The sequence below is a fragment of the Alosa pseudoharengus genome, unplaced genomic scaffold, assembly GCF_046254945.1.
Source record: "Alosa pseudoharengus isolate Yale_2024_CS ecotype anadromous, Long Island Sound unplaced genomic scaffold, YU_APseudo_1.1 YU_APseudo_1.1_scf_19, whole genome shotgun sequence".
In the NCBI taxonomy this organism is placed as follows: Eukaryota; Metazoa; Chordata; class Actinopteri; order Clupeiformes; family Clupeidae; genus Alosa; species Alosa pseudoharengus.
The window spans coordinates 14,791,320-14,808,258 of record NW_027468657.1 but is presented as its reverse complement, the minus strand read 5'-3'; the positions used below and the strand labels follow the sequence as shown (position 1 = coordinate 14,808,258).

General features: G+C 41.2%; 1 protein-coding gene across 1 annotated transcript in view; it reads right to left on the bottom strand.

The window, feature by feature from the left end:
• Nucleotides 1–4,250: 4,250 nt before the first annotated feature.
• Nucleotides 4,251–16,939, bottom strand: part of LOC143132344 (solute carrier family 22 member 4-like) — a 36,247-nt gene continuing 23,558 nt past the window's right edge. Inside the window, exons 8-10 of the mRNA XM_076291786.1 lie at nt 6,013–6,195; nt 5,619–5,754; nt 4,251–5,520 (exon numbers count right to left, since the gene is read on the bottom strand). Coding sequence (XP_076147901.1) covers nt 5,442–5,520; nt 5,619–5,754; nt 6,013–6,195 — 398 coding nt within the window. The 3' untranslated portion in view covers nt 4,251–5,441. The remainder of the gene's footprint in view (nt 5,521–5,618; nt 5,755–6,012; nt 6,196–16,939) is intronic.

Genomic DNA, 16,939 nt, shown 5'->3' with positions numbered 1-16,939 from the left:
GACCACGCCCACTCCAGTCCTGCTCCGCTTCGCCGGAGTTCTAACCACCTGCAGTCGATCAACTAATTAGCCACTGGCTTTAAAATGACTCTGTCTCCCTTGCCTCAGCGTGAGGTATTGTTTCTCTTGTAACTTACTAAGCCGTGTGATATTAGCAGTATTGCGAGAATTGTGACTTTATTGTTCTTTGACCTTGTTCCGTACCCCGACAACGATTCTTGGACCTGCGATTTTGGATTATTTGCCTTACCTGTGAAACCGTGTATGACCTGGACTGTACCTTCTGACCCCGACTCTTGGACTTGTGTAATTTGGATTGTTCGCCCTTTACCTGTGAAACTGTGTATGACCTGGATTGTGTTACTGGATTTTGCCACTGGATTTGCCCTTTGCCTATAAAAAGTATTCTCCGCATCTGAGTCTCCCTCGTATTCATCACAGGTATTGGATATTTCAATGTGGTAAATGGTGGCAGCATGGAGGGGAGTGTCTCCAGGACGCTGGTTTCACTGTTAAGCCTTCATGAGGTGTCGTGGGCCTAACTTAACGAAACATCGGTGAATGAGGGTGCCCACTTGATAACCCCAATGACATGCCGCATACTATATACTGCTGTTGGATGGGCCATTTGTCTTGTGTTTGTGACCATTTGTTGGTGGATTTGTGGGTAGCGTGCTTTTTAAAGTTAACTTGAGCAGGGGCTTCCGAATGTGTTTTTACCTTAGATTTTGGCACAAGGGAAACATCTAATCCTGTGTATTAATGTAATACACCATTTGAAAGCTTTGACTCTTGGGAATCCAAAAATGCCAACTTTTTTCATGTACAATCTGTATAGTGCTGTATATTCTAGGGCTGTCACTTTTGTGAAAAAATCCTGTTCGATTTTTGAGACATTAGTGTTCATTGAATCAATTGTAAAATCGATTTTTCATGTCTAAAGACGTTTCCATTTTCAACGACAAATATAGGCCAATCCACAAACAACTAACAGGCATTAGGACGAATGTAAAGAGGGCGCTTGTAGACGCAAGCCAGCAATATTTCTGATGATTTATTGGCGTGAAGTTTCGTGCACAATGACAAACAGGAGTGCAACATTCTCGAAAAACAAGCCGAGTGGACTGCCATTACATCAGTGACAAACATTACTGCAGGCTTCAACGTAGCTGTGTCTGTGTTTACGATTACAAATGTCAAACAAATTTCGCCTACGCAGAACTCGATTGCACAGTTTGCATAGCCTACTGCTTTGTTCTTCTCCATAGTTTGATATACAGTACCAAAAATCCGAAGTACTTCCACATCGAACTGCTCAAGTTATTAGGGCCTATCACTCGTCTCTCTCATGTCGTACAGCTTGATCGCGTTGTCCTCCATTTTTTGGCAAAACACGAGCAGCATAGCATTCGATTGAAACAGCTGTTTCCGGTGCATAAAAATGGTGGGAATTTTCTTTTTAGCTTTCGCAATGCTTACTGCACTTCGGAATTCTTTTATATTCTTATATTCTTGTTTGTGAATTTTGTTACATCTATCCTTTTTATTTGTTTAATTCGTTTAAAATTAATAGTGTACATATTTGGTTAAGATCGATTCCCTATTTTAGTTTTCGAAACTTGTGTTGTTTAGTCCAATCGATTGTGCAATCGATTTTCAAACGTAAAGTGACAGCCCTAGTACATTCTCAGATTAATCTTATTATGTCTCAATTAAATTTGATCCAAAATGCCCCCCTACCCCTCCTCCGCTTTTGGTGCTACCCTGACTTCTGGCTGCAGTGTAGCTGCAGCACCATAAGTAGATGCAACATATTGGGTACTGAAATATTCACAAAAATCCATAGAAATTGAATCTTCATGTTGTATTATCCAATATTAGTTGTACAGATGTATAGTTTATCTAATACACAACCATTGAACAAACAAAGTAAAAGAAAAAATAGAGACTTTTTTGTAATTATTCCATATTTTGTGTAGTCAGTCTATATTAGAACACCTGACATACTAAATAGTCCACAAGAAACCTCAAAGTGTTACCTTTCATTTGAGACCAGGATTATGCTTCTACACCAAGAGGTTGCCACACAGTAAGCCTTTTATTGTCAGTGTGCATTTTGGGAACCCAAAAGTCCTATGGGGAGTTTCCACAGGACATTTTACAAAACGCATGAGCATACTTTGGCAAAGAATGGCCCAAAGCAGTCATTTTTTATTCTATATTCTACTTTTGCACACAGCTTCACAAGACCTGGGGCTAGGGCTCAGGTGTGTTTCTAAGTCATCTCAAGTGACCTAGAGGGCTGAAATGGTGGTCAGTTCAGAGATATTTGTTATCCGGCAGAAATATAAAACAGTATTCTAGCCTCTGTACCTCTGTGCCAGTACTTCCCACAGCTATTCTGATTGTTGACCAAGAAACTACAGTGTCTAAGCTTTCCAAAGAGGTCAGACATTTGATTATAGGCCAAAGTATGTAGGAGCAATGATCTCCTAAGTAGATGATGTACAATGCCGGGCAAAATACTCAAAATGGGCCGTATGCAGAAGAATTTAAGAGTTTACTATTATAAACTGAAAGTGGCCAAATTTAGTCCGAAGAAGTATAAACATAGGACATGTGCAAGTGTACCACAAGTACATTTCTAAATTTACCTAAAGTTTGCCTGCTTTTGGTAGAACTTTGGAACAACTTTGACTGTGATGTGTATGTGTCCTCCAAAGCTAATGATACACAAGGCACCTTTCTGAGCAATGTTGCTGGGCAACGTTCCTGAGTATTGTTGTTTTGGCACATTACCTTTGTAGTACGGAACGCAATATAGTATACTAGATTGTGTGCACAATTTAGTATATTCTGTGCTCGTTTTACTACATAGTGCTCTCATTTTACTAAATTTTGCACTCATTTTATTAGATTTTGTACTCAATCCATTTTAGAAAATGAGACCCCATTTTAATAAAATGAGCACATTTTACTAAAATGAGCGCACATTCTTTCGATATACAAAAATATCTTGCAATGACACCTCCCGGGCTTCGTAAATCGGAACACATGTAACCGGTTATGTGGTTGCCCTGCTCAAAAAGTTGTCCCATGTATCACCTAATTTTGAAAATGTCCTAGAAATGTGGGAACATAGGGCCTAATCTTCAGTGAAAAAAAATCTTAGAAATATGGGAACATAGGGCTGACCCTCCTTACACGACAACTACCGGTCTTCTATAGCACTTTACATAGGCCAATTACTACCTGTGGTGAATGCTTCGATTTGGGTGATGTTACTGCTACCGTGGGAGAGAGACTACCTATAACATCAGATCACATTATCATCCATATCGGCTTGACATAGTTGCTCCTACTCATCTTGGATTGGCGTTAGTGAAACGAGTTTAGCTAGGATGACCAGACAATGCTATGTCAAACCTCGCTTTATCACTTATCTTGGATGTCTTAATTCTGCCTTTGTGAAATACCCCTCAGGTTTTTTTCTAAAACCGGCTGATTTATGTTGTTCTGTCGGAGCATAGTGTCGGTTTCAGTGAATATGATCAAAAAGATCTTGCCTACTGCAGCTTTAAGTACTAAACCAGTAAGGCAAATGAACACATGGGGAGTCTTGGTGTCATCATTTCATGTTCCCATGACCCTTTGCAAAAAGAACACTGAGATAATCACGCAGCAGTGTTGCCAAAAGTTTTCACACATGTTTTCTTGAAGATGAGTTGTCTTATGTTATGCTTTGAGATGAACCATGCTTTGTGAATACTGTGGCACAACATTCATGTGCAACCGAATTATCAAGTAAATCCAGCAGGTTCTTTGTTCCAGTGTGGCCTTGAGCTACTTGTAAAACACTGCCACCTGCTGATGAAGGGAGGCATTTTTGAGACAAATATAACGTCTCAAAAATCTGTAACTGTGCAAGCGTAACTGTGCATGCAAGTTGCAAATTGTTTTTTGTGGATATCAAAACACGCATGCAAATCAAGAAATATTTGTGGATCACCCCTTCTAGGCCTACTGGATTGCAAAGTCTGTGTGCAGGTGAATTACGTGGCCTTTCATGTAAAGAATGTCTCAAAAATATGTAGCCTAACTGTGGAAAGCGAAGAATGCGTGTGCTGGTGATCCACAAATGCGGAATCACATTTCACAAATGGTGAACAGTTTTACAAATGCCATATTATTTACAAATCAATATAACAATCAATATACAAGTTACAAATGGGATTTTTTAATTTGTGGATATCAAAACATGCATGCAAATCAAGAAATACTTGTGGATCACCCTCTGCACATAAATATTATTAGAACAAATTAAACCCCATACTCATGCATATGAAAGATTAATGTCATTATGTACTGTAGTTCTGAAGTTGTCAGAACATACCGTAGAACAAAGTTTTCATGTTACAACTTTGCTGATATTTCAAATAAATGACAGAATTTTGTGTAAACTAGGCTGTTGGTGTTGTTTCATAGCCTTTTGCTTGTGTGTAGTTATTTGCTAGATTTCTACAAGAGCTCGTGACATTGCTACATCTGCCAAAAAAGGTTGGGAATCCCTGAGCTAACCTCTAGTGGTGAGTTTGCTGAATTGCAACCAACTGAATACTACTTGATGTCCAAGAGTGTGAGGGAAACACGGTGGCATAGAGGGGCGGAAATGACCATCCCGAAGCCAGCGTCTTGGTCTGTCCAATCTGTAGCATGATGACGACAATGGATTCCATGGAGAGGCCTGTCCACTCCCATGAGATATTAAGGCATGGCATGGCAAGTTTATTTATATAGCGCATCTCATGCACAGGGACAACTCAATGTGCTTTACTTAATCAAAAGCAAAGAAAAATAGTAAATAAAATCATAAAAGGGCAACAACTTAAAATAGTTTAAAAATACAGTACATTAAATAGAATAACATAAAAACATAAATGACACAAAGTAGACTCATTATGAGCGCCACTAGCACACTCAGGAGTTGTCAGTTTTTTTTTTTTCTCCTGTCACCTTCAGAATTTTTGGTCAACCATTCCTGGGACATCGAAACAAAGAAACTTGGTGTGCATGACTGCATGTAGCCCATCTAGACTTTAACGGAAAATAAGCATTTGGCTTCAGTTGAGGCATGTTTATTGTCATCTGGAAGTTGCTGCTTCTCCATGTTTAGTTCTAACAGCAGGTTTTACCAACAAGTATTTCTCCTGGGAGGTGTGAGAGGCATGTTGAAGCATATCTGATAGATGATTAGGTCCCATTCCATGTAGTCATTTGTAAACTAGCAGTAGTGCTTAAAAGTCAATTCTGTGACTTACTCGAAGGCAATGCAAGGACTTTCATTTCTGCAAATAAATAGCCTTAATTACTCTACACTGTTAAAAAACAAACTATTAGAGTTAAGTTAGCTGACTTGTTAGTTAGTTAGTTGTCTAGTCAAGTTACAACTCCACTTTGCTGCTTGAACAGCCATTTTCTTCCTTTCTGTTCCTCCCCTCTGATTTCTTCACTTTACAAAACCTTTAAAGACCAAGGAGGAAAATCAGTAAATATGTACCACAGATGTACCACAATAAATTGTAATCCGCCGTAAATGGTTACAGAACTCTGTTACCTACCAATGGAGAGGTTTAACTTGGCTGATGTGCTCCGGAAGCGCCTCATCTTTTGTTTCTGGTAATAGCAGACTTAAAACCCCACAGATTATGGACATGCACCCCATAAGAATATAGGGTAACACCTTATTATATGTCCCTTTAAAATCAATAATAGAAAAAATAATTGTTAAACATCTCGTCACAAGCAAGGCACTCAAATTACATTGGTATTTCACTAGACAATGTTACTTGCACTTTTTTAATGATACCGAGTTATGGTGCATTAATCACATACTCATGCTATACCTTGCTATATAATCCGGCTTTAATTTCTGTTGCATTTCTTTCCAGTTCAAACAATCTAACAAACAAACGATAAACTAATGTTGGGACTGAAGGTGAATAGTGTACCCACCTATGTAGGCTATCTGCGCAGATAACGTGCTGCCCACTCGAGAGGCCATAATGGTCATTCCCAGGCCCATGTTCCGCACCACGGTAGGCAGCAGCTCAGTACCATAGAGATAGACAAAAGCAAAGGCCCCCGTCATGGAGATCTTTCCAAACATGGCCAAGGTGACACTCAAAGCGCCCAGTTCTGTTGGAAGCCAGAGATAGATAGATAGATAGATAGATACATAGATAGATAGATAGATAGATAGATACTTTTATAGATAGATACTTTTATTGCCAAACAACAATGTTGGTGGTATTTCTGTTACAGAAGGATTTAGTTCAATATTTTAGACCACATTATTACTTAAGTAATTTGCTGCAAGAATACACATAACATAAGGGAAAGAATTGTACATTTATTTAAAGTTTTACATGTCATTTCTATGAGTCACTGGTGTTACTTTACGTCTTCATCAATGTTTAAGTTGTCACTGGTGTTACAAAAAAGTAATCAGTGACAATTTTGTGAAAAACTGCATTTTACAAAATGGCTGCTATAGAGAATAAAAAAATATGTTGTTAGTCAGGCTAGACTCACTATAGTATGTCACTGAATCCATTTGTATTCTATTTTCTTTAATTTCCCTAAGAGTTAAGAAGGTCATACCAGTGACTTTGACTAAGGGCTTCAATAAGAAATCATGATATAAATGCTTTCTGATACCCTGGAAATCCAGAGTTCTCGCGAGAGCACAATTTGAATTGTGCCCGCAAGATATGCTGGCCACGAGCAATGATCCAAATTTCTTCTACCTCTCGAGCGAGAGGGACCAATCAAATCGGTGTAGGCGGGACAAAGGCGGGACAAAATTATTTCTTATTTTGCACGTCTCTTTTTTTAGCAAGGTGTGTGGCAATTAACGACCTGAGGAGAGATCTGGCCCGTTGTCTAAAAATCGCTATCGTACACTCCCTAAAACGCATTACGCCACTGACCAAGAGAAATCTGGTCAGAAGTCCATTGCGAGTTGTTTATATGTTATTTTAAGAGCGCATTATCAACAGTGATATGGGTGGGTGCACAACGCACCATGCTTCTCTCATCCACAAACGCGCACATCCATGCAAAACATTACAAATTACACTATTACAATGGGAAACATAATTAGAATAAAGATATTACGAAATACATCTCACAATGAGTAGTTATTCACCATCATTTGTAAATTGGTAATGACGATTAAAAGTGATTAGGGGAGAGGCAATGGAGCACAGCTGAAGATGCACTGTCATATAAGCAACTCCTCTGCAGGATAAATGTTGTTTTATTCAGTCATTCGAACATTATTAGGGTAAGTGTTGCTTTTTCCAGCCTATGTTTTCGATGGTAACCCATTGTCAGTCAACTAACCGTGTATAACTGTTTTGCCGTTGACTGACACCACGGTGAAGTTAGTTTCACTTTGCCAATGAGTTCAAAAGACGAGTGCAAATGTGTGAAGGCTATAGGTTTTAGTAAAGCATGGTTTAGTGGAATAACTGTTCCATAGTACGCTCTCGCATGCAGATTCCTTCAAATACGCTGCTGACTGTCCATATACCGATACATTGTTTGAAGTTATGCTGTGCGCTGAGGGAATGACAGATGTCATTCTCATTGATTTAAATGATGTTACGCCCAATACACACCCATGACTGATTAAGAAACATAAGGCCCGCCTTCTTGCCCCATGCGCCAGACGTTTCATAACGTTTTATAACTAAACCAAACCCAATATGGACTGGAGAAACCCCCAAATTTGTTTAAACCATTTGCCAGTGACCATGTGTTTTAGGCTGTCATAATAGGGCCCATTAAGTAAAAGGAAGTCCAGTGGTGTCATTAGTATGATTGCTTGTATTTCAAAATAAGAGTTTTGTTGTGGAGTAACACCAGTGGCATGACTCCCTGGGACAGATACATTTTTTTAAATAAAATAATCATATTCATTTGATATTTTGTATTTAATATATTGCTTATATAATTAATGTGATAGTTATGCATGCATTATTGCAGTTAAACTATTTCAAAAACATTTGTTTTGACCTCAGAATTTGGCCCTCAATCTGTATACATGAGTGTTGGGACTGGCACTTTTGTGGTGCTTGGAATCCTATAAAATCAATTCAAAAATCAACACTGTCACTTGGATGGCTCAAAAACATGTGAGAAATACAAAGAAATTGCAACAATTTGGTGTTTTTCAAAGTGTAACAGATCTGTAAAGTGTCGGGACAGAAAAATGGACATTTCTGCAGAATGGCCCTAAAATAAAATGTAACAAAGGGAGGGAGAGAGAGGGGGTTGGATGACAGTGACCAAGGACAGCGTCAGGTGAAGTCTCAAGGTGATGATGCATGGGGCAACTTTTTGAGCAATGTTGCTGGACAACCACATAACCAGTTCCAATTATTTTGATTGGATGATCATGACTATTTGCCTTTTGATAATTAAAATAGTCTAGAAAAGGTATTGTTGCCCAATATCAATGGGAACATGGTAGAACCACAACAGTGAGGATTGAGGAACATTGCCCAGCAACATTGCTCAAAAAGTTGCCCCACGTATCATCAGCTTCAGAGAAGGTGAAGGAACATTTGGCTTCAAATGAGTTGAACGGACGGCTAGAGTGTGCAAGTGTGTACATCATGCTGTGTCCTATAGGGGAACCCTACTGTACTATTAAAGGAACACGCCACCCAAAATCAGTAGTAATATATGTTCTTACCTTAACTTTCACGAGTTGAGTCGTACCTCTCCCGCGTCGGTATGTGCACTCAAACGCTCTGGCGCGCGGCGCGAATGTGTTAGCATGTTGCTATGCTAGCGGGCTCTGCCGTGGCCGTAGAGAGAGTAAGATGGCATTAATCAAACACATCCACGTTTTCCCTACTTAAATACAGTTGCACAAGTAGTTGATTAAAAATGTTAGGGCACACAACATGAAACGTGACTATTCTCCAAGCGAATAAAAAGGAGAACTACAATGTCTGGCACAATAGCACTTGGGAGTACTTCGACCTAGGTAGTAATATTAATTAACACCTAATTGTAGATCCTATCCACAACAGAGTTTAGAATCCATGCTTGATCGACCCCTCAGCCTCCCCCTCCCCTCTGAGCGAGAGAGAGGCACACACACTAGAGATGCGCTGATGGGCTATTATTTCAACCATAACTGCATAGCAAAACTTAATCCATCCATCAGCAAAGTTTTTTGACCAATTTTCAAAACCGCACCCGCCCGCCATCTGCTGTGTTTATAATGTATATGGGATGTTTTTAATGTAGCCTATATGGGATGCGGCGCTGCTGACGTGAGGCTAGAAAGCTCTTGCCTGTTCTGATCCAATGCAGCAAATATATTAAAAGGCTAAAGTCCTACATTGGCTATGTTGTAGCCTATATCCCCAGAATATCAGCAGCAAACTCAGTCTCTGTCTCGCAAAACAGTCTCCAAATAAAACGCACATCGGCCTGTTGCCTAGCCTATTCTGTGTGCCAATATAGCCTATCGTGCATTGCATTCTCCACATTTTTAGCTACATTTTCATGTACCACATCAGCGTTTTTGTTCAGTGAATCTTTTGTAAATTGCTTTACAATTACCGTCGGGCCCTTGTCAGCAGCCTTCGGCTTGACTCTTGCCACTATTCACTCCTTCGTTTTCAACATTCCCTGTAGAATTCTCAATATTTTTGGCCTCAATGTGTCCAGTTACATAGTCTGTCTGTTCTTAGTCTTGGATTTTGTGAAATAAATGTCTAAATATCACCTGTTTGCTGCAGCTTCGGTCTGCACATCCTTTTAAAACAGCATCTTTTTCTCTCTCGAGCATTTAATCTTCTGCCGGCTTGTCTCTCCACGTCGTCCAAAATGCTTGATTGCATTGCATTCTCCAATTTTTAGCTAAATTTTCATGTACCAAATTTTCATGTACCACAACTTGTCAGCAGCCTTCGGCTTGCCTCTTGCCACTTTTCACTCCTTCTTCTTCCGATGTAATTTCTGAGTCATCTACAAGATGTTTACACACACACACACATTCACCAACTTGACGTTGACTTCAACCTGTGCTATATTCTAGATAAGACTGCCTGGGTTATTTTGTTTCGATATCAAACACATAGTAATTGTAGCCTTCAGGGAATAGGCATTTAAAAGAGAGACAGAGAGTGATATGACTCGTATGACTTCTACAAGCTCAATAGCATCCACAGCGGAAAAAAGAAGGTAAGAAAAAAAGTCGGAAAACTTAGAAGGCAAGCAAGCAAGTTTGGCGGTTATAATGTGAACATGCACGTTGCACTGTTGTGCGGTGGACTTTCGGAATGAATGGAGTCGGCGTTTCTTTAATATCGAGGCGCTAGTTTGTCCGATCATCATGAATTGCGCTGTCTGTCTGAAAAAGACAAGAGTCTTCAGAACAGGCTTGTCATAGTGTCACCCTGACATGCCAGTGCGTAAAGTAATGTGAATGACTTGTTATTTTATCAAGGATTTCTTTCTTTTTGCAAAAAATAAAGTACAATAGGCATTAATTAGTAGGCCAGCAGCATGTTGAAATTATGTGCCAAATTGCGTTTTTTATTACAATGATAAAATTGTAAAAGGACGTGACCGAAGCTGAGGCAAGCCTGGCAATAGGCCTAGGCCCGACGGTAATTGTAAAGCAATTTACAAAAGATTCACTGAACAAAAACGCTGATGTGGTACATGAAAATGTAGCTAAAAATGTGGAGAATGCAATGCAATCAAGCATTTTGGACGATAGGCTATATTGGCACACAGAATAGGCTAGGCAACAGGCCGATGTGCGTTTTATTTGGAGACTGTTTTGCGAGACAGAGACTGAGTTTGCTGCTGATATTCTGGGGATATAGGCTACAACATAGCCAATGTAGGACTTTAGCCTTTTAATATATTTGCTGCATTGGATCAGAACAGGCAAGAGCTTTCTAGCCTCACGTCAGCAGCGCCGCATCCCATATAGGCTACATTAAAAACATCCCATATACATTATAAACACAGCAGATGGCGGGCGGGTGCGGTTTTGAAAATTGGTCAAAAAACTTTGCTGATGGATGGATTAAGTTTTGCTATGCAGTTATGGTTGAAATAATAGTCACGTTTCATGTTGTGTGCCCTAACATTTTTAATCAACTACTTGTGCAACTGTATTTAAGTAGGGAAAACGTGGATGTGTTTGATTAATGCCATCTTACTCTCTCTACGGCCACGGCAGAGCCCGCTAGCATAGCAACATGCTAACACATTCGCGCCGCGCGCCAGAGCGTTTGAGTGCACATACCGACGCGGGAGAGGTACGACTCAACTCGTGAAAGTTAAGGTAAGAACATATATTACTACTGATTTTGGGTGGCGTGTTCCTTTAAGCGGTTGAAATCAATACATTTTATTCATGAAAATACAAAATATGAGTGAAGTCTCAGAGGGGATGGTGGGGGGGGGGGCATTAGGGTTGAAATAAGCTAAATTAGTGGTGATGTAAAAGTCCGGCATTAGAAAGTAAAAGTCCTGCCATGTATTGGTTCTACCTGTGCGCTTAGTACAGGTGATTTCACTAATTAGCTGATCTACCTGTCTTAAGAGTTTCTAATTACAATCAGCTGATTAAGTGAATGGTTGGAACAAGAATGTGGCAAATAGGCCTATGTGTATAAATATGTATAAATAGGAAGACTCATAGCAAAGATAATTAATGCGTAGCAAGATGGGTCGTCCTAGTTCATGTCTATGAGGGCAAATTGGAGTTCAGTCAGAGACGGGCTCTGGTTCAGTCTCCGCCTGCACAGGGCCGTGCAGATCGTTTCTCGTACCATTTCATTTCTCAGAATTTAGGTCTACTAGGCCTACAATAACGTCACCAAATACATCTTTTATTTTTAGTTGATCAACCACAAAGAGTAGCATAGGCCTACTGTGCACAGTGCACTGACGACCGTAGCAGCCCAAGGTAACCAGTTGTGGGCAACCACATGATTGGCACGATGTCTTCACAACACACGCAGGGATTAAAGTGAAAAAAAATCGTTTGACTGAACTTTTTTCAGGCCATAAGTCATACGTTGTTCATATCTACCTATAAAAATAGAACCCCTTTTGCGGTCGCGACCTATTGGTTTTAAATGTACAAAAAGATGCAAACAGCAAAGTAAAGGGAGTATTAGCCTTATTTACACGGCAGCCATTGTTTAAACCAAAACGAGGCTACAGGGTACACTTACTATATAATTAATGCCACCTACAGGTGAATGCATAGAACATAACAATCGTATGGTTTGTGTACCCTGTAGCCTCGTTTTAGCCGCCAATGGCCGCCATGTGAATAAGGCGAATTGAGAGTGTTCTTGATTGAGATTGAGTTTTCCTGATGAACAAAAATATATTTTAGTACCATCCCTGACCATTGCTGATTAGCCATTGCTGTTCTTTTTTACTGCAGCAATATTGTAGAAAGGCTTTAACACACCTTCAGGCCAAAAGTGTTTAAAGGGGAGATTTTGTTCTTGTTAATATGCAATTCAACACCAAGTAAAATCTATAAAATCAAGTTTGCAAGACTTCCCATTTCCTCATCAAAGTAACGAATCAGAACATTCTAGATATTGTTCATACAGTATTTCCATTTGTTGCCTCATCCGCATTTAATGAAAACATGGTAATTTTGAGTTTTACAGACAACTCAGTTTTCCAATGAGCAGCAATACTGTGTGTGCTCATGCAGGAGGTCTGCGCATTTGATAACGACAATCTGGAGACGGTGCTTTTGTCTTCAGCAACAGATTGGTTGACAAGAGGTTGCGATATGGTGAGGGACAGGTCGTGTTGCGCTATGAAAGAACATGTAGCCTACTTTCTAAAAACGGTCAGCCATAGATTAACGTAGCCTACCTCTGTCGTGGTGGCTAGTTGCACCAGGTAGGGAAGATGTCCTGAAGTGCACGAACGTTAACCTTATGGCGGTCTTCTGATTGGTGGCGTGCTAAAACGTTTTCCTATTGCATCCATAAACAATTTTCTTGAAGCGAACCGCGCAAAAGCAAACCCCTGGCACTTTAACTTCTTTACACCATGGCTTGTTAGTTCTCCCCCGTTTCCAACAACTGCCCATCTCCATTTATTTTTTAACTTTTGACACTTGTCTTCCTTTAGCAACAACGCACCCATGACAGCCATGGCCTTGCCAAATAGACGCACACAAATCATGACGCTAATATGCGAGGTTCTGGTAGGCCTACTGGTTATGGTTTTGTGCTACAAATTAATACTATTTTATAGCAAAGTTTTAAGTTGACTATTTTAATTGTATGGTTATTTTTTGTCAACATACACTAACAACCTACTGTCGTTAAAAGTGAGGCCTAAGCAAAATAGGCTACAAGGCTGTCTGTGCGTCACAAACAGACTGACCCCCTTTCAACAGTTCGCGATGATGACAGTGATATTTTTTTTTTTATGCTAACACGCTCAGTCAAAACCTTCCGTCGCAAATTGTGAAAAACATTGTTGTACATGTCATAACAGACGGGATAATAAATTGCATAGGCTACGGTTTATATTGCGTCGCTTTACACATAATGTTAGTTGCATTGATTAAAAACTGTAACAATAATAGTAGCCTACATCGGGTGGCATAGAAGGCTATCTGTTCAAGTCATAGGTGACACCCAAAATGAATGACCTCTCCCCTGACAAGAGTTCGCGATAGTAAGAAATTGTCTACATTGATGCACGGAAAGAACACAGCCTACGCTTCTTCTCCGAATTCGCACATAGCCTAGAGCTCACAATATCATATCCAAAAAAGTTAAACGGATTGGCCAACCTAATCAGCTGTCTCTAATGTAATCCATCTCAGTATAATCCAACTTTTAGACCGTTATAGTCCTCCATACGTGTTCTTTGGAAAAGCAAAGGTGATAGTCCCCCCCCTCCCCCCCTATTTATTTTCTCATCGGATCTGCATCGATCTCAAATATGACATTTCTAAAATCAAATTGACGGAAATCCGTCCTATGACGGAGAACTTTAATCCTTGCACACGACATTATTGGCTCAATGTATTCACATGTCAACGTTTTGCCGCCTCCTGATATGCGTAGACACTGCCATATTGGCGTTACAAACTAAGCCCATGCATTTCTATGGAGGGTTTTTTGAGTGCTGTGTCTCCTTATTATCTCCTAACAGGTCTCTGCGTGTCCATGTGATTTCAGCCCATCTAGTCACGCCTTCCGTCTCATTGATTGTTTACTCGAATTGCCGTTTTAGCAGGATCCTCTGCAAATAACGTGTACTCTAATTTTCATTCTCCTATTTTGCCTTGGCTGTTTTGTTTTTGGCAGATATGCTCATCCAAAGTGATCGCACCAGGGAGGACATGTCAGTTCCTTTTACATTCTCCTCCCAATCTTTAATTTGCTAAACCCTGCAGGTGCATCATGCCTCCCCTCTTCCGTCGAGGGGATTCAGTTTGTCAATGGAGAAGCAGTTCCACATATCACACTAACATCTACTTTCTTACAGGGATGGTAGTGCCGGTTCACGGAATCACGTACACGCGTGGATCATGTTTCCAGTTTATACTGGAGTGGGGTCATCCCTCCGTCTTCACAAATCTCCCGAAGGCCCAGCGCTTTCGAAAATATCTCCTCTCGTAGCACGGTTTAAAACTAGCCTTCCTAATCCCAGCACTTATCACCTGTCTAGAACTGACTCTTGACTGTGTTAAACCGGCACTCACTGATGCACTTTTCGTTATTGTACTCTACCTTCTAAAGTGTTTTATATTGCACTGGCATTGTGGGAGAATTGTTTTAGCTTTAACCTGTTTACCGCATTGTCAGTAGCCTGGAGGACCTGACCCAATCTGAAAGATAAAGGGTCTGGCCACGAATAACGTAATGTCCCGACTCGAGGGGGCGGCACTAAGCACGCATTTGAAATCTCACTGCACGCAATTGGATAACACTATACGATCAATGTTAACTGACTGATTCTGGACTTCGAAGCAATTGGATAACACTACGTCTGTCATCTGTTTAGATCGCCTCTGGCCCGCCTATATCAGCTACACAGATATGATTGGTTCCCCGCGATGCAAGGGGCATAAGTTACATGTATCATACTCGTTGCCAGACTCGAGTCTCTCGCTGAGCAAATGCTTCCGTGGGAACTCTGGATTCCCAGGGTACATTGTCAGTCGCTTTGATTAAAAATGTGCTGGCCACATGTAATGTCACGTGAACACACACCCCTCCACTCATCACTCAAGGGCCAGTGCTTGGCGCATGACTAATATAATTTTTGCATCCAGTTGGGCGATATGTACTGCTTATTTATCTCCTCATTGCTAACTTTACTCATTGACTCTCCAGCAGCCAGTTCTAAACTGTTCTATCCTGCCACAGTTGGTGCAACTGGTATAGCGAGCTCGCGTTAAGTCATTCTCAGAGCTCCTCTGCACTCTTGAGATGCATAAGCACCTATGGTCCCCCAGCACTCATCTGTTCGTTTGTCTTGTCATATTTCAGTTACATGTTTTTTCCTCCTGTCGTATACAGGCATGAATTGTCCTTAGAAGTCCTTTGTCTACGTTGCAAGGTCATGCTTCTGCTTCCGTCGCATTACCGATGCTGCTCATCTTATTTTGGAGGGCTTTCCAAGAGCAGGTTGATAAGGTGTAGCTCACACGCATCCATGTTGCCCTTGGGTCTGCAGCTCAATGCAATGCAATGCCCGTTTGCTTCCCTGGTCCCCGTTCACTTCCATGGTTCACTACCTTAAACTACGGCCTCACACTTCACCTGATTTTCAGCAGCCATCTAGCTAACATGCTGCTTAAATGTAACCTCTCTAAAGAGGTTCACTTCTCACTCATTCCGCATTGGTGCAGCCACGACTGCCGCCAAAAAAGGGCTATCCACGTCCATCCATCAGAATGCTAGGAAGGTGATCTTCCGATGCCTATACTTGATACATCAAACTAACTCCTCTTGACGTTTTCGATGCTCAGAAGTTGCTCTCCCATGTTAACTCAGGTACCTCATTTTACCTTCACAAATCCTGGTGGCGGTGGTTAAATTCTGGCATTCGCCTTGCACTAATCGCTGAAACATATCGGGGCCCAGCATGCCGGTAGCTTGTGGTGATTTAGTCTCAGCCACGGGCATGTTGCCCTTGTCACTGGTTGCCCAGCTCGTTCAACGCTTATGGTTCAGGTCACTCCTCGCCGGTTGCCCGGCTTGTGATGCACGTCTAGGTTGCCCTAGACACTGGTTGCCCAGTTTGGTCCAGGTTGCCCTGGATGCCAGTCGCCCGGCCATCACATTGGTCTAGGTTGCAGTAGACGCTGGTTGCCCAGCTAATGATCCAGATTGCCTTGGACGCCGGTTGCCCGGCTCGTGATGCTCGTCTAGGTTGCCCTAGATACTGGTTGCCCAGTTCGGTTCAGGTTGCCCTGGATGCCGGTCGCCTGGCCATCACATCAGTCTTGGTTGCCCTAGACGCTGGTTGCCCAGCTAATGGTCCGGGTTGCCTTGTACGCCGGTTGCCCAGCACGTCTTGTGGTCTAGGTTGCCCTAGACGCTGGTTGCCCAGCTCGCATAAGCACTAAAGTTCAGATTGCTCTGGATGCCGGTTGCCTGGCTCGTCACAATAAGCGCTTTCAGACATACAGAAAAGAATACAGGATTTTTTTCTCTCCCGGCAGTAAAGACAGTAGATTCGTGTTTAAAATTAAATGAAAACTAAAGGTAGGCTATAGGCTAATTATGCATATGACCATCCAGAGGAGGCTGGTGATCTGTCAAGAATGATGAAGATCGTAAGATACAGATGGTTTTATTGTTGCTGTCATTATTACCACAAACACGAATTGACA